Below are 20,706 nucleotides of genomic sequence, written 5' to 3'. Positions count from 1 at the left end.
TTGTTTAGCATTTGCTCAGCACTAAATGTTACATGTTTATCTTAATTAATAGGTATAACTGAATTTAGCTTATTCAGTTTAGCTTAATTAATGACACACGAGTCTTTTCACCTAAAATGAGTTGATTAATCAAGAGTCTTGTTACAGAAATGATCATAAAATATTAGAACCACAATAAATCATTATACTTTTACTTTCATACTTAAGTACATTTGAAGGTAAATTTAGTTTAGTACTTTAGTGGAGGTAAAGAGTATTTTTACTTTTACTACTACTTTTACTGGAGTAATATGTTACCTTGGATATCTCTACTTTAACTCAACTACATGGTTTGTGTACCTTGTCCACCACTTACATTAGACAAAATGAACTAGTGCATATTCATAATGAATTCATTAATGTATTACATGTAGGAATCAATTATTAATCACTCATGAAATAAGAGATGAATGAATGCTTTTTCATGTACCTTAAAGGTACGGTAGTGTGTTTATCAATCTGTTCCTTCAGTGCAGGTAAACCTTATGAATCCAGCACATGACTTAGTGTTTAGCCAAAATGATTATTATTATGAATCCTCAGGAAAGTGAAGGGAGATTAGTTTATGTAAAAAACAAAACATAAAAAAACTTTAATCTCTGTACTGTATATTGTCTCTACTACTTAATGATATGGCATTATGTAATGTATGCTAATATAATGTACTGTGTGTTAACAAGAACGACCTATTAACAAGTCATTATAAACATCAAGCTTCCACTTTATATACCAAATTGACATTAAAGCAGATGCAGTAAATGTAAACGCAGTTGAAAATACCCAGAAATTGTACAAATGTTTATTATTTGCCGTTTAATATTTCATTCACTGCTGCCTGTCCCATTTGAGAACATGACAGCGCCGGGTTTGTTTGGAACTATCGGAGGGTTACATGAACCACGTGACCGCGTGGCGGCGAGATCAAGGAGTGTCGCAACTCTCTCTATCTACGGCTCTGCCCGCCCCTTTTCCTCCAGCATGTATGTGATTGGTTGAAGTAAATTCTAAGCTCCGTCTGTGATTGGTGGACTCGGTATCCCATAGCGACATACACTGACAGGAGAGTGGTGCAGTCGGAGCTGTGTGTGTTTGTATGATTAGCTTAGCTTAGCTTAGCTACAGAGCGCTGAGGAGGTTCTGATTTACTAACGCGGTGCTTGTTTAATGTCGAGCATTGATGTAAAGGAGCCACACTGAGCGCTGCGGTGCACTAAGGTAAATATTAATACTGTAGCTGTTTAGCTTTGTGTTAGAGGACATTTACTCTAATGGTACCACTAGCCAATCAATAATTTAACGCTAGCGTTTTCTCCACACCCGTTTTGGAAGACATCCCGCCTTTATTCTGGAGTCGACCAATCAGAGAGAGGTTAGCGCTGTAGAACTATTATCTGATTGGTTAGTAATTTCTAGCGGCGGAGGAATTGCTGCAAAACGGGTGGGGAAAAATAACTCCAGGTGACCTGCTAGCTCGACTAGTCATAAATAATCGGCAATAAATTACTTATTAACTTACTGTTGTGTTTATAAACGGAATGTTTTGTATTTAATAACATAATAATTAGCATCCTACACGCTGCTGGATTGTATTTCTCTGCATTTACAGTGTTACATACAGACCTCACTGTTTTCATCTCTGTTGCACCTGGTGTTTATTCCATTTGCAGATTTTTATTCATTCATTCTGGTCAGTGTCACGGTGGGTCCGGTGCAGGGCTGACTCTTGGAATAGGAAGCCAGTCTAACGCACACATGTACAATCATGAGCCATTTGGAACAGCCAATCTACCTTCTGCATGTTTAGGTGCGAGAACAAAACAGTAACTGGAGACGAGGTTCGAACCCGGATCTCTGGGACCTGCTTACACCAAAGTGCCATGCTGCAGAATTGATGTGTATGGTCAAAAGTTTGAGGACACTAGATTCTCGAGCATCACTATTTTGCTATGAGAGCATTAGTAAGCTGTTGCTCGCAGTCAGCATTCGAATTCATCCCATGAGTGCTGAATGGGTCTGAGGTCAGGGCTCTATACAGACCACTCAGGTCTTTCAATACCACCCAGTTTTGCTCTACCATTGTTTGTGTGTGTTACCAAATCCATAAATCCATATCCATCCTCCAGATGACACCATTCATTACTCCAGGGTTAATAATAGTGTGCTTTACACCATCCCAGATGACCATGGCGTTCCACTGTAGGTGCTTAGCCATGAAAACCCTGATCCATTAGGCTCCTGAGTGCTTCAGTTTTGTGGCTTCATGGCTGAGCTGTTGTCGCTCCTAGATGTTTTCACCTCAAAATAACATCACAGACGGACGTGGTCAGTTCAAGCAGTGAACACAATCCCGAGCTCCTCATTACAACCCATGTGTGACACGTGTGATGTGGTTTTGGGGTTAGGGTTAGGGTTAGCCCCAAAATAATCAATTGTTTAAGAATATAAAACCCAGTGGGGTTTAACTGTGTAACGTTTCTTCTGTTCTCTGTCTGAATCAGCTCTTTTGGGAGAGAATATTCATACGGTTCATCTCACAGTATATAAAACTGGACAGCATGGACGAGCAGAGTGTGGAGGTGAGTGTGGATGTGCTTATTATATTCTATATACTTTTACGTAACCTATACATGCAAGCGCCAGGTATTGCTGGTGTCTGTGTATTTTTAAATGTCTTGTTAGTTGTAAGTTGCACCCTCAAGTGCTTGGATTGTATTAAGAGTGGTTTTGGATGAGTGTCTGATAAATGCTGTTAATGTGAGATGTTTGTGGAATCCTGTAGAGCATAGCGGAAGTGTTTCGCTGCTTCATCTGTATGGAGAAGCTGCGAGATGCTCGGCTCTGCCCACACTGCTCCAAACTCTGCTGCTTCAGCTGCATACGGGTTAGTCACACACACACACACACACACACACACACACACACACGCACAGCTACACTAGCTGAATATCAAGCATGTTGGATCTGTACTGTAGATCTGCACCACTACTGAAAAATCTCGACTGCACTCGTGGTTCTGATGTGCACTGGCAGAAGTCGGTCACTAGGTGGCGGTGTTCCCCCAAAACCTGCACCACTGAGCCATCAATAATCTCACAGCCACCTGATTGTAACTTTGAGTTTTAAGTTCGTTCTTAACCCGACATATTCTGTACACTTCTGTCTCCTCAAATCAAAATCTGGGGTGTGTGAGGCTGAATTGTGCAGTTTGTGACCGTTTGTGGTTGTTTGTGTGTGTTGCAGCGCTGGCTGACGGAGCAGAGAGCTCAGTGTCCACACTGCCGGTGAGCTACTGTTCACTACTTCATCTTCACTACTCCAGAACACGCTTCAGATACATGTGGACGCCCCTCCAAATTATTACGTTATTACGTCACACTCTTTCCTAACAGGTGGATAAAATTAAGTATGTGAGGTAATGTTTAGGGAAGACCCATTTCTGTTTCTCCATGTCCCTGTGCACAAAGCGAGATCGGTCAAGATGTTTTTCGGTCAGTGGCCTGCACAGAGCCCCACCAAACACATTTAGCCTCTCGTCCAGGGTCAGTGTGAACTGACTAGGGGGCTTCCACAAACACTCCAAATTTGACCACACATTCTAACCACAGCCCCGTGGTTTTTAAACGTGCCGGGTGTCCACATACTTTGTGGTTTATTCTATAGCTATTATAGTCATGGCTGTAACTGAATGAGTGGTCTGTGTGTGTGTTCAGGGCTCCTCTGCAGTTGAGGGAGCTGGTGAACTGTCGCTGGGCAGAAGAAGTGACCCAGCAGCTGGACACCCTGCAGCTCTGTAACCTCTCCAAACACGAGGAGAACGACAAGGACAAGTAAGCATCACGCTCAGATACAGTACCCTCACCTGTACCTCACACACACACACGTGCTTCTAACATGGATCCACCACCGTCTGATCTACCACAGGTGTGAGAACCACCACGAGAAGCTGAGTGTGTTCTGCTGGACGTGTAAGAAGTGCATCTGCCACCAGTGCGCTCTCTGGGGAGGAATGGTGTGTGATCTAAAAGCTTATGAACGTTTTTCCAGGTCGTGATTGCGACCTCCGATCTGATGGAGGAGCTTTGTGCTCTCTCTCACCCCCCTGTGTCTGTGTTCTGTACAGCATGGTGGACACACGTTCAAACCCCTGGCTGAGATCTACGACCAGCACGTCAACAAGGTGAACGAAGAAGTTGCTAAACTGCGGCGTCGCCTCATGGAGCTCATCAGCCTTGTACAGGAAGTGGTGGGTCACACACACTGCGCTCTCACCACCACCACCACCACCAGCAGCAGCGTGTTAAGCAGGAATGAGCCACCAGAGGGCGCCATAGTTTACTAAGATTAGTCCTAATGTTAAACTAACTCAGGGACAACACAGCTGGTGTTGTGGGTGTGGTGCAGAAACTCCGGTCCCAGGGACCTGGGTTTGATTCTTACCTCCAGTCACTTCTTGAGTTTAGCATATTCTTCATCCCTCCGAGTTTTCTCCAAAATATCTAAAAAGGTACTTTTATTTATGTTTCCTATGATGACATATCTCCATGACATGATGCTCCCACCACCATACTTCACTGTGGGTTTGGTGTTCATGGGATCACACACATACGCAACCTACTTTCTCCAAACACAAGCAGCTGGATTGTTACCAAAGATCAACTGAACTTTGTTCTGATTGGTGTGAATCTGAATGCTGGTGTGCAGGTTTTTGATGTGTTGGCGTCTCTTTAGCATGGGTTGTAGAATCTGCAGTTTGGTTCTAATTGTTTTCGGAGTTACTGTTGTTCCTGTCGCTTTCGGTGCTTTCGTCCTGCATCTGGTTTCGAGAGGCTGCTGGTTTCACTCTGAGCTTCCTGATCATTAGTCTGAGAGCAGGTTGTGAGATCTCGTGCGCTGCTCCTGTCCGGGGACGATTTGTGGTTCCATGCTTTTTCCGTTCAGGCGTTTGGTTGCTGTGTTCCTGAGAACTTTAGGAAGCTCCTTCAGCTTCACCGTGATCGATACTGAGATATTATGTGTTTGTTTACATTTTATGTGCAGTCTTAATACAGATATCGAGCGTGATGTTTATTTGAGCGTATACGTGTGTGTGTGCGCTGATCAGGAGAAGAACGTGGACGCGGTACGAGGGGCGAAGGATGAGCGAGTGAGGGAGATCAGGAACGCCGTGGAGATGATGATCGCACGACTGGACAATCATCTCAAGAACAAACTCATCACTCTAATGGGTAACTCGCCCAGATCAGACCTCTCATTCCTCTTATTAGTATCTAGCCCATCACCACTGAGACCAGGGTTTGAGTCTGGGCAGTGCTACACAGACATGATAGGCTCAAGCACTGTGATGGACTTTTCTTGCCTTGTGCCAAGAGTTTGTGTAAAACCGGACCCACTGTGGCCCTGACCAGGATAAAGACAAGATGAGATATGATGTTTTTTAAATTGGTGTGTATATTTGTATGTTCTAAGTGTGTGTGTGTGTGTGTGTGTGTGTGTAACAGGACAGAAGACGTCTCTCACTCAGGAGACCGAGCTGCTGGAGTCCCTGCTGCAGGAGGTCGAGCACCAGGTGAGGATACAGAGCTTTAGCACGTACGGAGGATCACACTACACCCTATGTATTCTTCCACCACTCGCCCCGACACCTTAATCAGACAGCAGGGGGCGCTGTTGAAGCAGCTAGGATGAGATTCCCAGTGTGACCTTCCCTCGTCACATGACCAGACTGGTGGCATTGCTGACACTCGACTTTGGGTCTTAGTAGTGTTGCGCTGGTGTGTTTAATTTGTCATCATGGAGGTGCAGCGGGTAGTGTGGGTGCCACACAGTTTCCTCCGGGTCCTCTGTATTCCTTGTACCTAAAAAAAAAAAAAAAATACATTAAATGTCGTGTGTGTGTGTGTGTGTGTGTGTGTGTGTGTGTGTGTGTGTGTGTGTGTGTTGTAGCTGCGTTCGTGCAGTAAGAGCGAGCTGATCCTGAAGAGCCCAGAGATCCTGCTCATGTTCCAGCAGGTCCACAGGAAGCCCATGCAGTCCTTCGTGACCACACCTGTACCACCTGACTTCACCAGGTAAACTGTTCCTAACACGGTACACACTGTGTCCGTCAGCACTGCAGGTCTGTCCACATACTTTTGGCCAACAAATGCACACATTCTCACCTGTGTGTCTCTCCACAGTGAGCTGGTTCCTGCTTATGACTCCAGCACGTTTGTTCTGGCAAACTTTAGGTACCTGCAATTTTTCACCTTGGTCCAGTTTGGAAGGTGTTGAAGTCACTTCTGTAATGCTCTGTGTGTGTGTGTGTGTGTGTGTGTGTGTGTGTGTGTGTGTGTGTGTGTAGTACTTTACGACAGAGAGCAGATCCGGTGTACAGCCCCCCTCTGCAGGTCTCGGGGCTCTGCTGGAGGTTAAAGGTTTATCCTGTAAGTACTTCATGTTCTCACAGAGACTTTCACAGAAGCTGCTCAGATGTTTAATCGGGTATCTCCTCACCACCCCAGCAGCTTCTCAGTGTGTGTGTGTGTGTGTGTGTGTGTTGGTGTTTCAGGATGGGAACGGTGTGGTTCGAGGGAACTACTTGTCTGTTTTCCTGGAGCTGTCAGCGGGGCTTCCGGAGACATCCAAGTAAGAACCACTTACTAGGTGGTTGCTAGGGTGTTGCTAAGCCATTACTAGGGTATGGCTAGACGATTGTTAATGTGTACTAGGTGGTTGCAAGGATCAGATGAAAAAGAATCAGTTGGTGAACAAAACCTATGAAAACGTTGATGTAAATGATCTTTTTACCAGGTACGAGTATCGGGTGGAGATGGTTCACCAGGCCTCCAACGACCCGTCCAAAAACATCATCCGAGAGTTTGCGTCCGATTTCGAGGTGGGCGAGTGCTGGGGGTACAACCGTTTCTTCAGGCTGGATCTCCTGGCCAGTGAGGGATACCTCAACATGCAGACCGACACGCTCATACTGAGGTGGGTTACGCCCGACCGCTCTGTGCCCTTCCGTCCGTGCCCGGTCCGTCTGAACGCGCCGGTCTGAACCCGAACACTTTGATGTCCTGCAGGTACCAGGTCCGCTCGCCCACCTTCTTCCAGAAATGCCGGGACCAGTACTGGTACATCAGCCAGCTGGAGGCGGCGCAGTCCAGCTACGTCCAGCAGATCAACAACCTGAAAGAGGTGAGAGCCACAAGTGTCTGTCCTGCACCCAAACTGCAGTGGTGCAAGAGAAAGAGCTTTTCTACATGCACAGGGAATTGGAAATGACTAGATTAAGTGATAAATACGCTTTATATTAAATGTATTATTTTTTTTATATATATTTATATAGATTTATTTGTATTTCCTGCTTGTCTCGTGTGTCTTCCCGCCAGCGCTTGGCCATCGAGCTTTTCCGCCGACAGAAATCGCGTAGTTCTTCGCCAGAGCGACGCCTGTGCCAACCCACCGCCGGTTCAGCGGGTAGAGATTTCCGCCCGGGCAAGACCTCGGCGGTGGAAGACGGGCACCCGGCTAACGTAGCCGAGAACAAAGAGGAGGACGAGGAGGAGGAAGAGGATAAAACCCAGCACGATGATTCTAACGTAATGCACCACATCCATCACCCTGATCACAAACACACTCCATTCATAACATGTTTCACATCATTTTGGACTGTGTCTATGGGAAACTGTGCAAATTTTAAATGGAAAATTTTTAATGTTGTTTCATAAAAAAATATAGTGGATTTGTACCGACTCTAAAGCTTTAAGCATCTGACGAGCATCTTGCAGTAGAAAGGGCGAGGAGAGGGGAGGGGCGAGGAGAGGGGAGGGGCGAGGAGAGGGGCGAGGAGAGGGGCGAGGAGAGGAACGAGGGGAGGGGCGAGGAGAGGGGCGAGGAGAGGAACGAGGAGAGGAACGAGGAGAGGGGCGAGGAGAGGGGCGAGGAGGGGGTGAGGAGAGGGGAGGGGCGAGGAGAGGGGCGAGGAGAGGGGCGAGGAGAGGGGCGAGGAGAGGAACGAGGGGAGGGGCGAGGGGAGGGGCGAGGAGAGGAACGAGGAGAGGGGCGAGGAGAGGGGCGAGGAGGGGGCGAGGAGGGGGTGAGGAGAGGGGAGGGGCGAGGAGAGGGGCGAGGAGAGGGGCGAGGAGGGGGCGAGGAGGGGGTGAGGAGAGGGGAGGGGCGAGGAGAGGGGCGAGGAGAGGGGCGAGGAGGGGGTGAGGAGAGGAGAGGGGCGAGGAGGGGGCGAGGAGGGGGCGAGGAGAGGGGAGGGGCGAGGAGGGGGCGAGGAGGGGGCGAGGAGGGGGTGAGGAGAGGAGAGGGGCGAGGAGGGGGCGAGGAGGGGGCGAGGAGAGGGGAGGGGCGAGGAGGGGGCGAGGAGAGGGGCGAGGAGAGGAACGAGGAGGGGGGCGAGGAGAGGAGAGGAACGAGGAGAGGGGCGAGGAGAGGAGAGGGGCGAGGAGAGGGGCGAGGAGAGGGGCGAGGAGAGGAACGAGGAGAGGGGCGAGGAGAGGAACGAGGAGAGGAACGAGGAGAGGAGAGGAACGAGGAGAGGGGCGAGGAGAGGGGCGAGGAGAGGAACGAGGCGAGGGGCGAGGAGAGGGGCGAGGAGAGGAACGAGGCGAGGGGCGAGGAGAGGGGAGAGGGGCGAGGGGCGAGGAGAGGAACGAGGAGAGGGGCGAGGAGAGGGGCGAGGAGGGGGGCGAGGAGGGGGGCGAGGAGGGGGGCGTGGAGAGGGGCGAGGAGGGGGGCGAGGAGAGGGGCGAGGAGGGGGGCGAGGAGAGGGGCGAGGAGAGGAACGAGGAGAGGGGCGAGGAGAGGGGCGAGGAGAGGGGCGAGGAGAGGGGTGCTGGGATCCTGAGACGTTCCCTCTGTTCCCTCTGTTAAACGTCTGTTCAGAGCTCCAGTAACAGGAACCCTCAGATCAGCTCATTAATCAAACCTAATGATACGGAGAACATCATCAATCCTTCTCCTCCAGTCTCATCCTGCAGCTTTTACCCTCAACAGAGCTCCTGTCCTACACCACCTTCAACTCCTAATCCCTCCTAACCGGTCATGGTTAAATACAGCAGGTGGCTTTTCTGTGCCCATATAAATAGGGCTCATTCGACCTCACCCAATACAAACGACAGCAGCGACCCGAACTGTCACGTGACCGCATGGACGAATGTCCTCTCGGTACGAGATGTAATCCAAGAACAACTAAGAAAGGTCTTTTATGAATTATAAGCTGCTAGAGCATGCGTCCACAGTCAAGCAAGCTTCACATCACAGTGAGCTTAGAGGGTTCTGATTTCAGATTCCACTGCTGCAGTGCAATTGTATGTCATTTCTTTCTTGCTCCTTTTGTATAAAAAAAATCTACATTTGCTCACTTGAATCAACCGGGCCTGTTTTGAGGCAGACCAGAGAGTAACCCGGACCGTACTGGGCTTTACAAACCCAAATATACTGATCCAGATTGTACAAACACACTAAAAGAGCCCTAAAAACGTTCACTGTCTAAATGTCTTAACGCTCCGGTCCTGATTACAGTGATGGTGCAGTGAAGGAAAGTGTGTGTGTGTGTGTGTGTGTGTGTGTGTGTGTGTGTTAGGATCTGTCCGATGGAGATCTGGAGGTAGAGTGTCTGACCGGGGACGAGGACGTGAACCCTCTCGATGGCAGCAGCACATCCGGCAGCTCCACAGCCACCAGCAACACCGAGGAGAACGATATCGACGAGGAGAACATGTGAGTAACCCTTAATAGCATCCTACCGAGAGCGTAACGCGCACGGAGGAACACGCTATACTCTCAGCAATTCTCCACCGCTCATACTGGCACCTCAATCAGAAGCAAAGCGTCTGCTTCTCATGTTTAAAGCGCTGCCGTCCACACCAGGGATGAAGGACGCTGAGCAGGAGACGGAAGCCACAGCGTGCCCCGATGTTCATTTTGTCCTTGTAACGTTGGCATGTAGGAAGCAGTGGGCGGGACTAATCCAGACTGCAAAAAGCAGCTTTACCCACAATTCCTCTGTCCTGCAGTCTAATAAAGGCAAAGCTGTGTGTGTAAGTGTGTGTGCGCTCTCTCTAAGGGTTTTGTAGTGAGATGCTGCATGGTAGTGCTCCTGCTCTGAGCTAACGCCACACACACACACGCACACACACTCGCGCACACACACACACACACACACACACACACACACACACACACACACACGCAGCTCTCGAACCAGATGAGACGAGTGAGTCATCAGTGCTGCTGCCTCCTGCGTCCAAATGCCTCATCCTCTCACACACTCGCTCAGTCACGATCACATGAAGGCTCGTTCCTCACCCACGCACATTCTCCAACTCCACAGCTTCAGTCCTTCACTGCACAGAAGTGATGACACGCAGGCTCACCACCGCCGTGATCCTTCTGAGCTCAGTCTGATTACGTCTCTACACAGTTGGCTTGTGAAGTTGCATGACATGAGCGTTTCGCTTCGACCCTCAGAAGCTGGACGACTTCCCGCTTACACATTAAAGTCTTAAAGTGCATAGGGGAGTTGGATGTGTCAAAATTGACACACAGAGCATCCAAAATATCCCCAAAAACCTCATCCAGCATTACATTTGGTTCCTCAGTGGCCGATTTGAGCTTTCAGGCTTCCGCTTAATTGAAATCTCATCGTGTTCGGATCTCGCCGTGTGTTCCTGTACTGACTGATCTCCTTCTCCACCAGGTCTGGGGAGAATGACGTGGAGTACAGTGGGAATCTGGATCTGGAGGAAGGAGAACTGCCTGATGATATTATCGGAGCTACAGGTGATGGGTTCATCGTATAACCTCATCAGACCCCTCAGATCCACAGGAACCGTGTTAACCAGACGTGTCTAGTCTCAGTCTTCATAATGCTGTAGTTTGTACAGAGACGATTCTTGTAGCTCAAACGCCCAGTGTGACACACACTCACACACACACACACACACACACACACACACACACCGTCTGATTCATACAACCGTCGTACAGCATCAAAATATTCCATCATTTTCATGCATCTAATGAATGGCTTTATTTAACGGTGTGAGCTGCACACGCTCCTCATTTACAACTCATTTACATGTGGCACTCACACTGCACCACAACTGACATCAAACCTGCTCGTATTCAAGCAAGTGTGGTGAATTATTAAGGTGGTTACGCTCAGCAGAGATGAAAGGAGATCAAAAAGAACGAGTTTAATGCAAAGAAATGATATAAAATAAATCCATGGAATAAAATAACGTTGGCAAAATCAGTCTATCAACCGAAACATTAGGACCACCCACAACACGTGCGTGTGAGGGTGAGAGATCTATCAGATGTTGAACCTATAGCGTGTACGCTGATCATCTTTCTCCCGTGTTCAGGAGGGTCAAACTCGAGTGTTCGCGGGTCGAGGAGGGGCGCAGCAGGAGCCACCGCCAGTCTACTGGAAATCGACCCCATGATTCTGATCCAGCTACTGGACCTAAAGGAGCACAGCCACGTCGAGTCTCTGTGGGGGATGCAACCTCGACCGCCCGGCTCACTCGTTCACAGCCAAGGTAAAGCCGAACCCGACCGAGAGGACCATCCCCAGCACCGTGCACCTCAGACCAAACAGCTCAGTTCAGTGCAGTACAGACTCACATCCAGAATATATATTCATCCAATAAATATATTTATAGCTCAGACTATTCAACAAATATCCAGAATTAACAGAAAAAACTTGAAGCTCAACGTTAATTCAACTCGCACAGACAAATACCGCTGCTTAGCCTCAAATTATTCCCTTCCAAACCAGCCATGTCCACATATTTATGCCCCTTCCTTCATTAATAATAGGTTTTATTAGAAATTGTAACTGCTGGTTAAAGTTCGTTTAAAATCACACACATAAATAAAGGGAAATGTAGAAATGTAAAATTAGCTTCACAGATGGTTGCTTGTTTAGGTCCCATTACTGTCAAGTTGCCACTTTTGGGGCCCCTGAGTAAGGCCCTTCACCCTCAATTGCTTGGATGTTCAGTGTCGCTTTAGCTAAATGATTTAGGGTGGGAGTTGAGGTCTGTTTGAATATGTTCAGATGGGTATAAACCAGCTGACGCACTGATCCCTTCACCCCCGTCTGCACTGTGCTTGTACAGCAGCCATGGTGTCCGCACGTAAAGAGCGAGAGCGCCGCTCTCAGGCCGTACGCCGTTCTGCTCCCGACTCGGCGGTCCTGACTCGACTCCGGGCTCAGATGGCCGAGGTGCGCAGTAAGATGGCCGACGTGAAGGGGCAGCTAGAGGCTCGGGCCGGCGTCGGCGATCCACGGGCGGCGACTCTGAGCTCGGTGCTGGATCACGGCGCCTCGTCCGACCCGGATATGACGGCCAGGCGGAAACCTCGAGAACTGGACCTGCTCTTCAAAACGCACGGTGCCAACCGTCACACGCGCCACGGTACCAACACACCTGCTGCAGTTTCGTTTGGTGTTGGATGTAAAGCATGGTGAGGAGTTTGCTCTGAGCGGTTGTGTGTGTGATGTACAGGTGGGAAGAAGACGACTTCCACTAAACAGGAAGCGGTGGGAGGTGCGTCTCTGCGCAGGAACGTCGATGCTGGTGAGAAGGAGCTGAGAGGAGCAGCAGGAGACGCACCACCAGAAGCTCTGTGCTCCAGAGAGGGACCTCTATCTGCCGAGGGTCGGTATAAACCCCCCCCCTCAGCTCCATGTCACTGATGTTCGCCCCGTTTGTTGAGTAGCAGATTTCGGATCTTCTCTTCTCATGTGTTCAGGTTCAGTGAAAGCTCTCGGCACTCTCGGTTCTCCTCCGTCTTTACCGAGCTGCTCCTCTGAGAAACGCCCCCCCCAACCAGACGAGGCTCTGTACGGAGCAGCTGGGAGCGACGCGTTTAACCTGCCCGGTCTGAATACGGCGCCCCCTACAGTCAGCAGGCAGCACAGGAGCCCCTCCAGCACGTAAGGACCCTCACTGTTACTGTACACCACACAGGTCATCAGTCCACCCTGGCTGTGTCCCAAATCACACACCTTATTTACTATAAAGTGCACATAAACACCATGTTCTGTCCAATGTGGCTGTGTCCTAAACCTCGCCTCATTCACTAAAGTGCACATAATTACTACCATTGGTCCACTGTGGCTGTGTCCCAATCCACTCAATTTATTTACTGTAAAGTTCACATAAACACCATGTTCAGTCCAGTGTGGTTGTGTTTCAAACCACACACCCTATTTACTATAAAGTGTGCAATAACACTGGGACACGGCCACAGTGGACTGATAATAGATTTAGATTGGAACAATGGATTGATGGTGGTGGTGTTTATGGGTCCATAAATACCACCACCATAAGGCCACTGCGGCTGTGTCCCAAACCACACACCCTATTTACAGTACAGATACAGTGCCTTGCAAAAGTATTCAGCCCCCTTGAACTTTTCAACCTTTTGCCACATTTCAGGCTTCAAACATAAAGATATGAAATTGTAATTTTTTGTGAAGAATCAACAACAAGTGGGACACAATCGTGAAGTGGAACGAAATTTATTGGATATTTTAAACTTTTTTTAGAAATAAAAAACTGAAAAGTGGGGCGTGCAATATTATTCAGCCCCCTTGCGTTAATACTTTGTAGCGCCACCTTTTGCTGCGATTACAGCTGCAAGTCGCTTGGGGTATGTCTCTATTAGTTTTGCACATCGAGATACTGAAATTTTTGCCCATTCTTCCTTGCAAAACAGTTCGAGCTCAGTGAGGTTGGATGGAGAGCGTTTGTGAACAGCAGTTTTCAGCTCTTTCCACAGATTCTCGATGGGATTCAGGTCTGGACTTTGACTTGGCCATTCTAACACCTGGATACGTTTATTTGTGAACCATTCCATTGTAGATTTTGCTTTATGTTTTGGATCATTGTCTTGTTGGAAGATAAATCACCGTCCCAGTCTCAGGTCTTTTGCAGACTGCAACAGGTTTTCTTCCAGAATGGTCCTGTATTTGGCTCCATCCATCTTCCCATCAATTTTAACCATCTTCCCTGTCCCTGCTGAAGAAAAGCAGGCCCAAACCATGATGCTGCCACCACCATGTTTGACAGTGGGGATGGTGTGTTCAGGGTGATGAGCTGTGTTGCTTTTACGCCAAACATAACGTTTTGCATTGTGGCCAAAAAGTTCGATTTTGGTTTCATCTGACCAGAGCACCTTCTTCCACATGTTTGGTGTGTCTCCCAGGTGACTTTTTATAGATATCTTTGAGAAATGGCTTTCTTCTTGCCACTCTTCCATAAAGGCCAGATTTGTGCAGTGTACGACTGATTGTGTCCTATGGACAGAGTCTCCCACCTCAGCTGTAGATCTCTGCAGTTCATTCAGAGTGATCATGGGCCTCTTGGCTGCATCTCTGATCAGTCTTCTCCTTGTTTGAGCTGAAAGTTTAGAGGGACGGCCGGGTCTTGGTAGATTTGCAGTGGTCTGATACTCCTTCCATTTCAATATGATCGCTTGCACAGTGCTCCTTGAGATGTTTAAAGCTTGGGAAATCTTTTTGTATCCAAATCCGGCTTTAAACTTCTCCACAACAGTATCTCGGACCTGCCTGGTGTGTTCCTTGGTCTTCATGATGCTCTCTGCGCTTTAAACAGAACTCTGAGACTGTCACAGAGCAGGTGCATTTATACGGAGACTTGATTACACACAGGTGGATTCTATTTATCACCATCAGTCATTTAGGTCAACATTGGATCATTCAGAGATCCTCACTGAACTTCTGGAGTGAGTTTGCTGCACTGAAAGTAAAGGGGCCGAATAATATTGCACGCCCCACTTTTTAGTTTTTTATTTCTAAAAAAAGTTTAAAATATCGAATAAATTTCGTTCTACTTCACGATTGTGTCCCACTTGTTGTTGATTCTTCACAAAAAATTACAATTTCATATCGTTATGTTTGAAGCCTGAAATGTGGCAAAAGGTTGAAAAGTTCAAGGGGGCTGAATACTTTTGCAAGGCACTGTAATGGAGGAGGTAGGGTGTGAGGTCCCACAAGGCTCTGATTTGAGCTCTCTCTCTCTTTCTGTTTCAGTGCTGGACTGCTGACTGATAATTCTTTAGACTTTGACCACGACGGGTCGAATGAGCTTCACCAATCCCTGCTTAACCTGACAGAGCCTTCATCATCCTCCTCCTCCTCACGACCTGAGGAAGGTAAGAACATGTTCACACACATGCAGGCGCTCTCCTCTCTCAGGGCTCCTCGTGTAGTGACGGTGCCACACAAGCGTGTAGTTCCATGTGCCCATATGTGTGTGTGTGTGTGTGTGTGTGTGTGTGTGTGCAGGGTTGCTGAGTCAGAAAGCTTCTCCTCACCTGTTGGCAGGTATGAGCAGTGACAGTGAGGTGGAGTGTGATACTGAGAACGAGAATGAAGATGAGGCTGTAACTCTGGAGGATGGAGAGGTTCTCCCTCAGCCCTGCTCAGGTTCAGCACCTCACACACACACACACACACACACACACACATGTGCAAATGTAAATATTAGAAGATGTTTGTGTGTGTCTGTGTCTCAGGTGATCAGTTGATGGTGGATGATCTGAGCTTTGTGATGAGGGACGTCACTGAGAGGTGATCACAGCACATCAGAACCTCGCCAGAAGTATTTAACCCCCAGCCCCAAATTCAGTATATCTACAGAACAAAGTGGATAAGCATTCCATTAACATTCCGTTAGGTGTGAGTGTGTGTGTGTGTGAGTGTGTGTGTGTGAGTGTGTGTGTGTGAGTGTGTGTGTGTGTGTGTGAGTGTGTGTGTGTGTGTGTGTGAGTGTGTGTGTGTATGTGTGTGTGTGTATGTGTGTGTGTGTGGAGCGTTAATGCTTATGTGTCAGTTATTCCATTTCATTTGGGGTTTCCACTGTTAGTTCTTGCACTTTTTGATTATTTAACACTGTTTAGATTACATGTGGAACCTCATACATGCAAAAGTTCTTTTGGGACAATCAGTAAAATCTGCTGCTCATTTTCGTCCGTATCCGTTCCTATTTATCTTTATTTTCTTAATTTTGTATGTTGTATACCATCAGAACTCTAAATCTGCGAACACTAGCTCATGTAATCCTCGCTGGGACATTTTGAGGCTCTTTGGGCGTCCAAATATTTCTCGTACGCTACAGTGCAGAGTCGTATGGACTTGTTTTGGTAAAAGTCTGCGACATTTCTTAACTGATCAAATCAGAGAACCAACACACGTACCGATCCTTCCTATCAGTGTTCAGGTTCAGTGAAAATATTCCAGTGTCCACAGTAGAAGAACGTTATTGTGAGGAAACGTCAGTCTATATTCTATATTATAACACGAGTTACATTTCACACCCTCACTCTCCGTTCTTTGTGTTTTTATATTTTCTTTGTTTTTGTTTGTTTGTACTGTGAATATTTTTTATTTGTCCATGTCATAATAAACATGTTTTAAGTTGAACATTGTCTCTGGTGGCTCTAAGCTCCTGTTCAGTTTAATAATGCAACATTATATTTCATATCAGCTTCACACATTAATCAAACTAATATAGTTGGTCTCAGTTCATTATTATTATTATTGTTATGTAAATTATTCTATTTAAAACACTAGTCCACAGTATAAAGTGTGGTTTTATGTTTTGGTTGCTCTTGTAGCTTTAGTGCATTTTCCAGTACAGATATAATTACCTAAATTAAAGCACCGCTGGTAATTCGCAGTCTGAGCTGTGATTTGATGTCATTGTATGTCTATATGTTCGAGTAGCGCAGTGCCAAATCCCAAATGTTCCCACTTGCTATTTTTGGGCGCTACATAGAAAACAAAGTGACTTTCTTAGCAGATTTAAATTTAATATTTATACTTTTAAAATCAAGCTTATTGTGGGGAAAAAAAAGATGCATTTTCCAACATACCCGTATTAAATTGGAATAGGTCGAAACCCTTAAGAATTTATGTATTTATTTTAAAGTGCAGCTTCATGAAAAATGTAATGTTTAATTTCTCACATAGTGTTAGTTTTACATTGTATATAGGAACAGTGACGGCGGTAAATGCACAGATAAAGTTTTGTGTCGTTTGCTTGGCTGAGATTTAATATTAATAGTATATAATCTTAATTAGAATGTATGAACAACGTAAGCAGTCAATTTGAGTTGGTACAGTATTAATGCTAATGCTAATAGCTGTTCTTCCTGTACAAGCATGGCGTTCACTTTAGTGAAAAAATGTCAAGCTTTATTGCATTTTAAGTATAATTACTATTTGCTTTTTACTGTGTTGTGTACTATGATTAAAGTATTCCTCTTTTCTTGAGCGCTGAAGGTTAGAACAGATACTTTAAATGTTCTTAAATATAGGATATTTTAAATAAAGTTTATTTTGTGTAGTTTTGCATGATGCTAAAATGACTGAACATTGAAGCTAATTTACCAGGGTAAGAGGAATGTATGTACATCTTATTTCTGATTGAAGTACTTTTGTGTATATAGTATACTGTCGTACAAAAGCTTTACAGGTAATTGTTAAAATTACAGCTGTTTTACAGGGGTTTTGGCAAATCTGGATCTTGCATAGTGGGTTACTAAATGGTATTAATGATTAATTAATGGGGGATAGTTATTTATTATCCTCATTAATGAAGAATTTGTGCTAATTTGGCCTGTATGTAATCTAGCTGTGCAAATAAACCTGGAGGTAATATGAAGGGACCCTGTAACAGTGCCAGTGCTGAAACCAAAACCATAATCCATTCACAGCTTTTGTAGAGGTCGAGCTGAAATAAGAAACATGATTTTAAATTAGTAATAAATTTGCTTTCTATTGTGTGCAGGAACTTCTTGAACCCTTGATGTTTTAGGTGTTGATGTATTATTTATGCAAGCTTGTTTTTTTCCTACCAACATGGAGGTGATGTTCATGCTACTTATGTAATACATGAAGAAATAAATTCCCTGGACCAGTGTTTATACTCTTATTTCATTACTTGTGTATTTCTCATTGTGAAAATGTGGGTAATCAAAAAATCCTTTAGCAAGAGATGATAATCATTCTGCTAGACTGTTTTCAGTTTGTCCATGAAGGTATAATGACACTGAAGTGAGTGCTGTTCTTGCTAAAAATAACCACAGCCAATGGTTTGATTCATAAATGTCATGTGACTCACTACAGTAGAAATGCTAAATGGCTGATGGCACCATGAAATTGAGAAGTATAAAATAATAAACCATCTCAAGTATTTATTGTGTTTGTCATGTTTTTTTTTTTTTCTTTAAGTGCAAATTCTTTAAGCGTCTCGATGATTGTTGGCAACAATATGCATTACCACTTTGGGTACACCCAAACAGACAGATGCCCCCTTAATTCCACTTCCATCTCTAAAATCCCACTATTTGGGTCATGTGCGTGGTGTGTGCCAATTTGAAGCTCTGTTGGATTTTGCCTCAGCTGTAGATGACTGGCATTGTCTCTGTTCTCATCATATCTGCCTCCCCTCTTGTGGTTGTACAGCTTGAGAAAAGAAATGGCAGCTTGTCAATCACAGCACTCGCCCCCGGCTATAAACGCTCTCACTCATTTGACCACCACATGCTGTTGTGTTCTTAAGAACTGAGCAGGAAAGTCTGTGTTCTTATTTTGGTCGTTCCTGTTTGTCTTGCTTTTTACAAGATGTTTCCCCTGGGTGCAGCTACTGTTTATTTTACACTTATTTATTTGGCAGATGCTTGTAACCGAAGTGAGGAACAGTGGAGGATGAGTAGTGTGGGACGCCGTGCCACATTTACACAAACACACATTTCTACATCTTTATTAACACAACGTACGCTGTTTATTGTGACTGACTACAGATCTACCTCGTCTCCAGCTCTGATGGCCCTTTGCCACTACACCCTACCCTATGGCATGGTATGTTTTAAAGCCAAGTGACCCATACTGTACCTAAGTACCTGTGCTGAATATGGTTACCCTTTTTGACCAGGGAAAAATCAAACCAAATTGGGCAAAATCATCCTGTTGTTGCTACTGCTTTTGTTTACAGTTACTGCACCTTTACTGCTGATATCCTGGTACTGGAAATTTACATACATTTACAAATTTACAATTCAAGTGAGGATTCAATTTAAGCTGCTGCTTTCAGTTTAATATTTTGTCAACTTTGCACACACAGTTTTCAATTATTGTTTTGAATGATGAAAACTCAAGTGTATGTCTCAACCCTCAATAACTACAACTTATTAGATGTATTGTTTACATTATTGTAAATAATAATTCACTTGGACACACAAATCAATAAGATAATAGGGAAAACTCTAGACTTATCATACATATTAGTAAATATAAAGGTAATCAACTGCAGGAATTAAACTTTATTTTATTAGTGGTAAAATCAGTTTATACACGCTTTAATACCCACGTGATTTACTTTGTAAACAACATTGCGAATCCTGTCAGTTTAAAGCCCGCTACACATTCTAGCCAATCAGAAGCAAGAGTTCAGGAGTACTCTAATATGATTGGTTAATAGGTTTGTGTTTGTGGCGGGAGTTTTCCCCAGAGCCGGTGCACGAGAAGGAGGAAAAAGGCGGGAAGCGAAAATTTACCTCAGAGAGAAACACTAAATAAATGCAGTTTATCTATTATTTATTATTGTTGTTTACTTATATTAATGTTATTTACTTATGATGTTGTTTATGACCGATTATATTTGTAATAAATGTAGATATTATGGCTTAAAATCGAGGTTGAGTGGTGAGCTGATGATTCAGTCACAGTGTTCCCTACAGTTAATGGTGACCCAGTTTTAATTCATATTAAATTGACTGAATTCCTTTATTTTTAAACACAAAACCTGTGTCCAGTGGCATTTCTTTGACTAATTTTGTAAATATAAAATAAATACAAAATAAAGTGTGTCCCTGAAGTCTGGACTTCAATACATTTCAATAAAATGTTCAACAACATTTTATTTCATTAGAATATGAATCAATAACATCTGTAATGAGTTTTCCACTATTTGTGATGCAACATGTATGTGAATGTATTTTAGTAAACATATAGTTAGTTATAGTTAGTGATATGTATAATGTAAACTATAAAGGTTAACTGTATGTATTGTGATGTATATAATAGTGTGACTTTAGTCAGGGGTGTGCTTACTTTTTTGTAGAATACATTATAAAGATGGCACGGTGATATTGCTTCAGGTTCTGGACCTACAGCGCTGCTTGGTTACCTAACAGATCTGCTCATACAGGTAAAGTGGTGTAAAAACAAAAGGAATGGACTATATGCACATGGTAGTGCTGACGTACTTCAGGTAAAATCTCAGCCATTTCATACATGGTTAATATTTAGCAGATGCTTTTATCCAAAGATTGTCCTCCTTACAATTACAACTTACGTTAGCAAGCAATTGAGGATTGGCAATGGTATACTGGTCTGGTAGTGGTGGGGCTTGAACCTTCTGATTACTATAGTCCAGTACCTTAACCATTGAGCTACCATTTCCTTTTGATGTGGAAACGAGCCGAAAGTGGATGGTTGGTATCCAGAGGGTGAATTTTACAGTAACTTTACTTTCAAGTGCATGTCGGGTGGTTAGTTTCTCGTTTACCTGACTTGGTCGATTAGCTCTTGAAGAAAACATGTCTCTCAGAGAGGAAATCCTTCAGCTAAGG

At 45.2% G+C, this 20,706-nt stretch overlaps 1 protein-coding gene across 1 annotated transcript; it reads left to right on the top strand.

Annotated features, from left to right (window-relative positions):
• The first annotated feature begins 1,113 nt into the window (after positions 1 to 1,113).
• On the top strand, positions 1,114 to 16,492 carry trim37 (tripartite motif containing 37). The gene is made up of 25 exons (XM_063013719.1): positions 1,114 to 1,254; positions 2,538 to 2,615; positions 2,819 to 2,920; positions 3,280 to 3,320; positions 3,750 to 3,866; positions 3,961 to 4,048; positions 4,160 to 4,282; positions 5,141 to 5,264; positions 5,538 to 5,605; positions 5,983 to 6,107; positions 6,216 to 6,266; positions 6,380 to 6,461; positions 6,587 to 6,663; positions 6,829 to 7,008; positions 7,101 to 7,215; positions 7,410 to 7,619; positions 9,614 to 9,750; positions 10,730 to 10,812; positions 11,400 to 11,576; positions 12,159 to 12,458; positions 12,549 to 12,701; positions 12,796 to 12,979; positions 15,101 to 15,222; positions 15,356 to 15,496; positions 15,586 to 16,492. The coding sequence occupies exons 2-25, from the start codon at positions 2,595 to 2,597 to the stop codon at positions 15,642 to 15,644; spliced, it is 2,880 nt and encodes a 959-aa protein (XP_062869789.1). The 5' UTR covers positions 1,114 to 1,254; positions 2,538 to 2,594; the 3' UTR covers positions 15,645 to 16,492.
• The last annotated feature ends 4,214 nt before the right edge of the window (positions 16,493 to 20,706 follow it).

This window comes from Trichomycterus rosablanca, chromosome 18 (assembly GCF_030014385.1).
Source record: "Trichomycterus rosablanca isolate fTriRos1 chromosome 18, fTriRos1.hap1, whole genome shotgun sequence".
In the NCBI taxonomy this organism is placed as follows: domain Eukaryota; kingdom Metazoa; phylum Chordata; class Actinopteri; order Siluriformes; family Trichomycteridae; genus Trichomycterus; species Trichomycterus rosablanca.
This window is presented reverse-complemented; position numbering and strand designations above follow the sequence as displayed.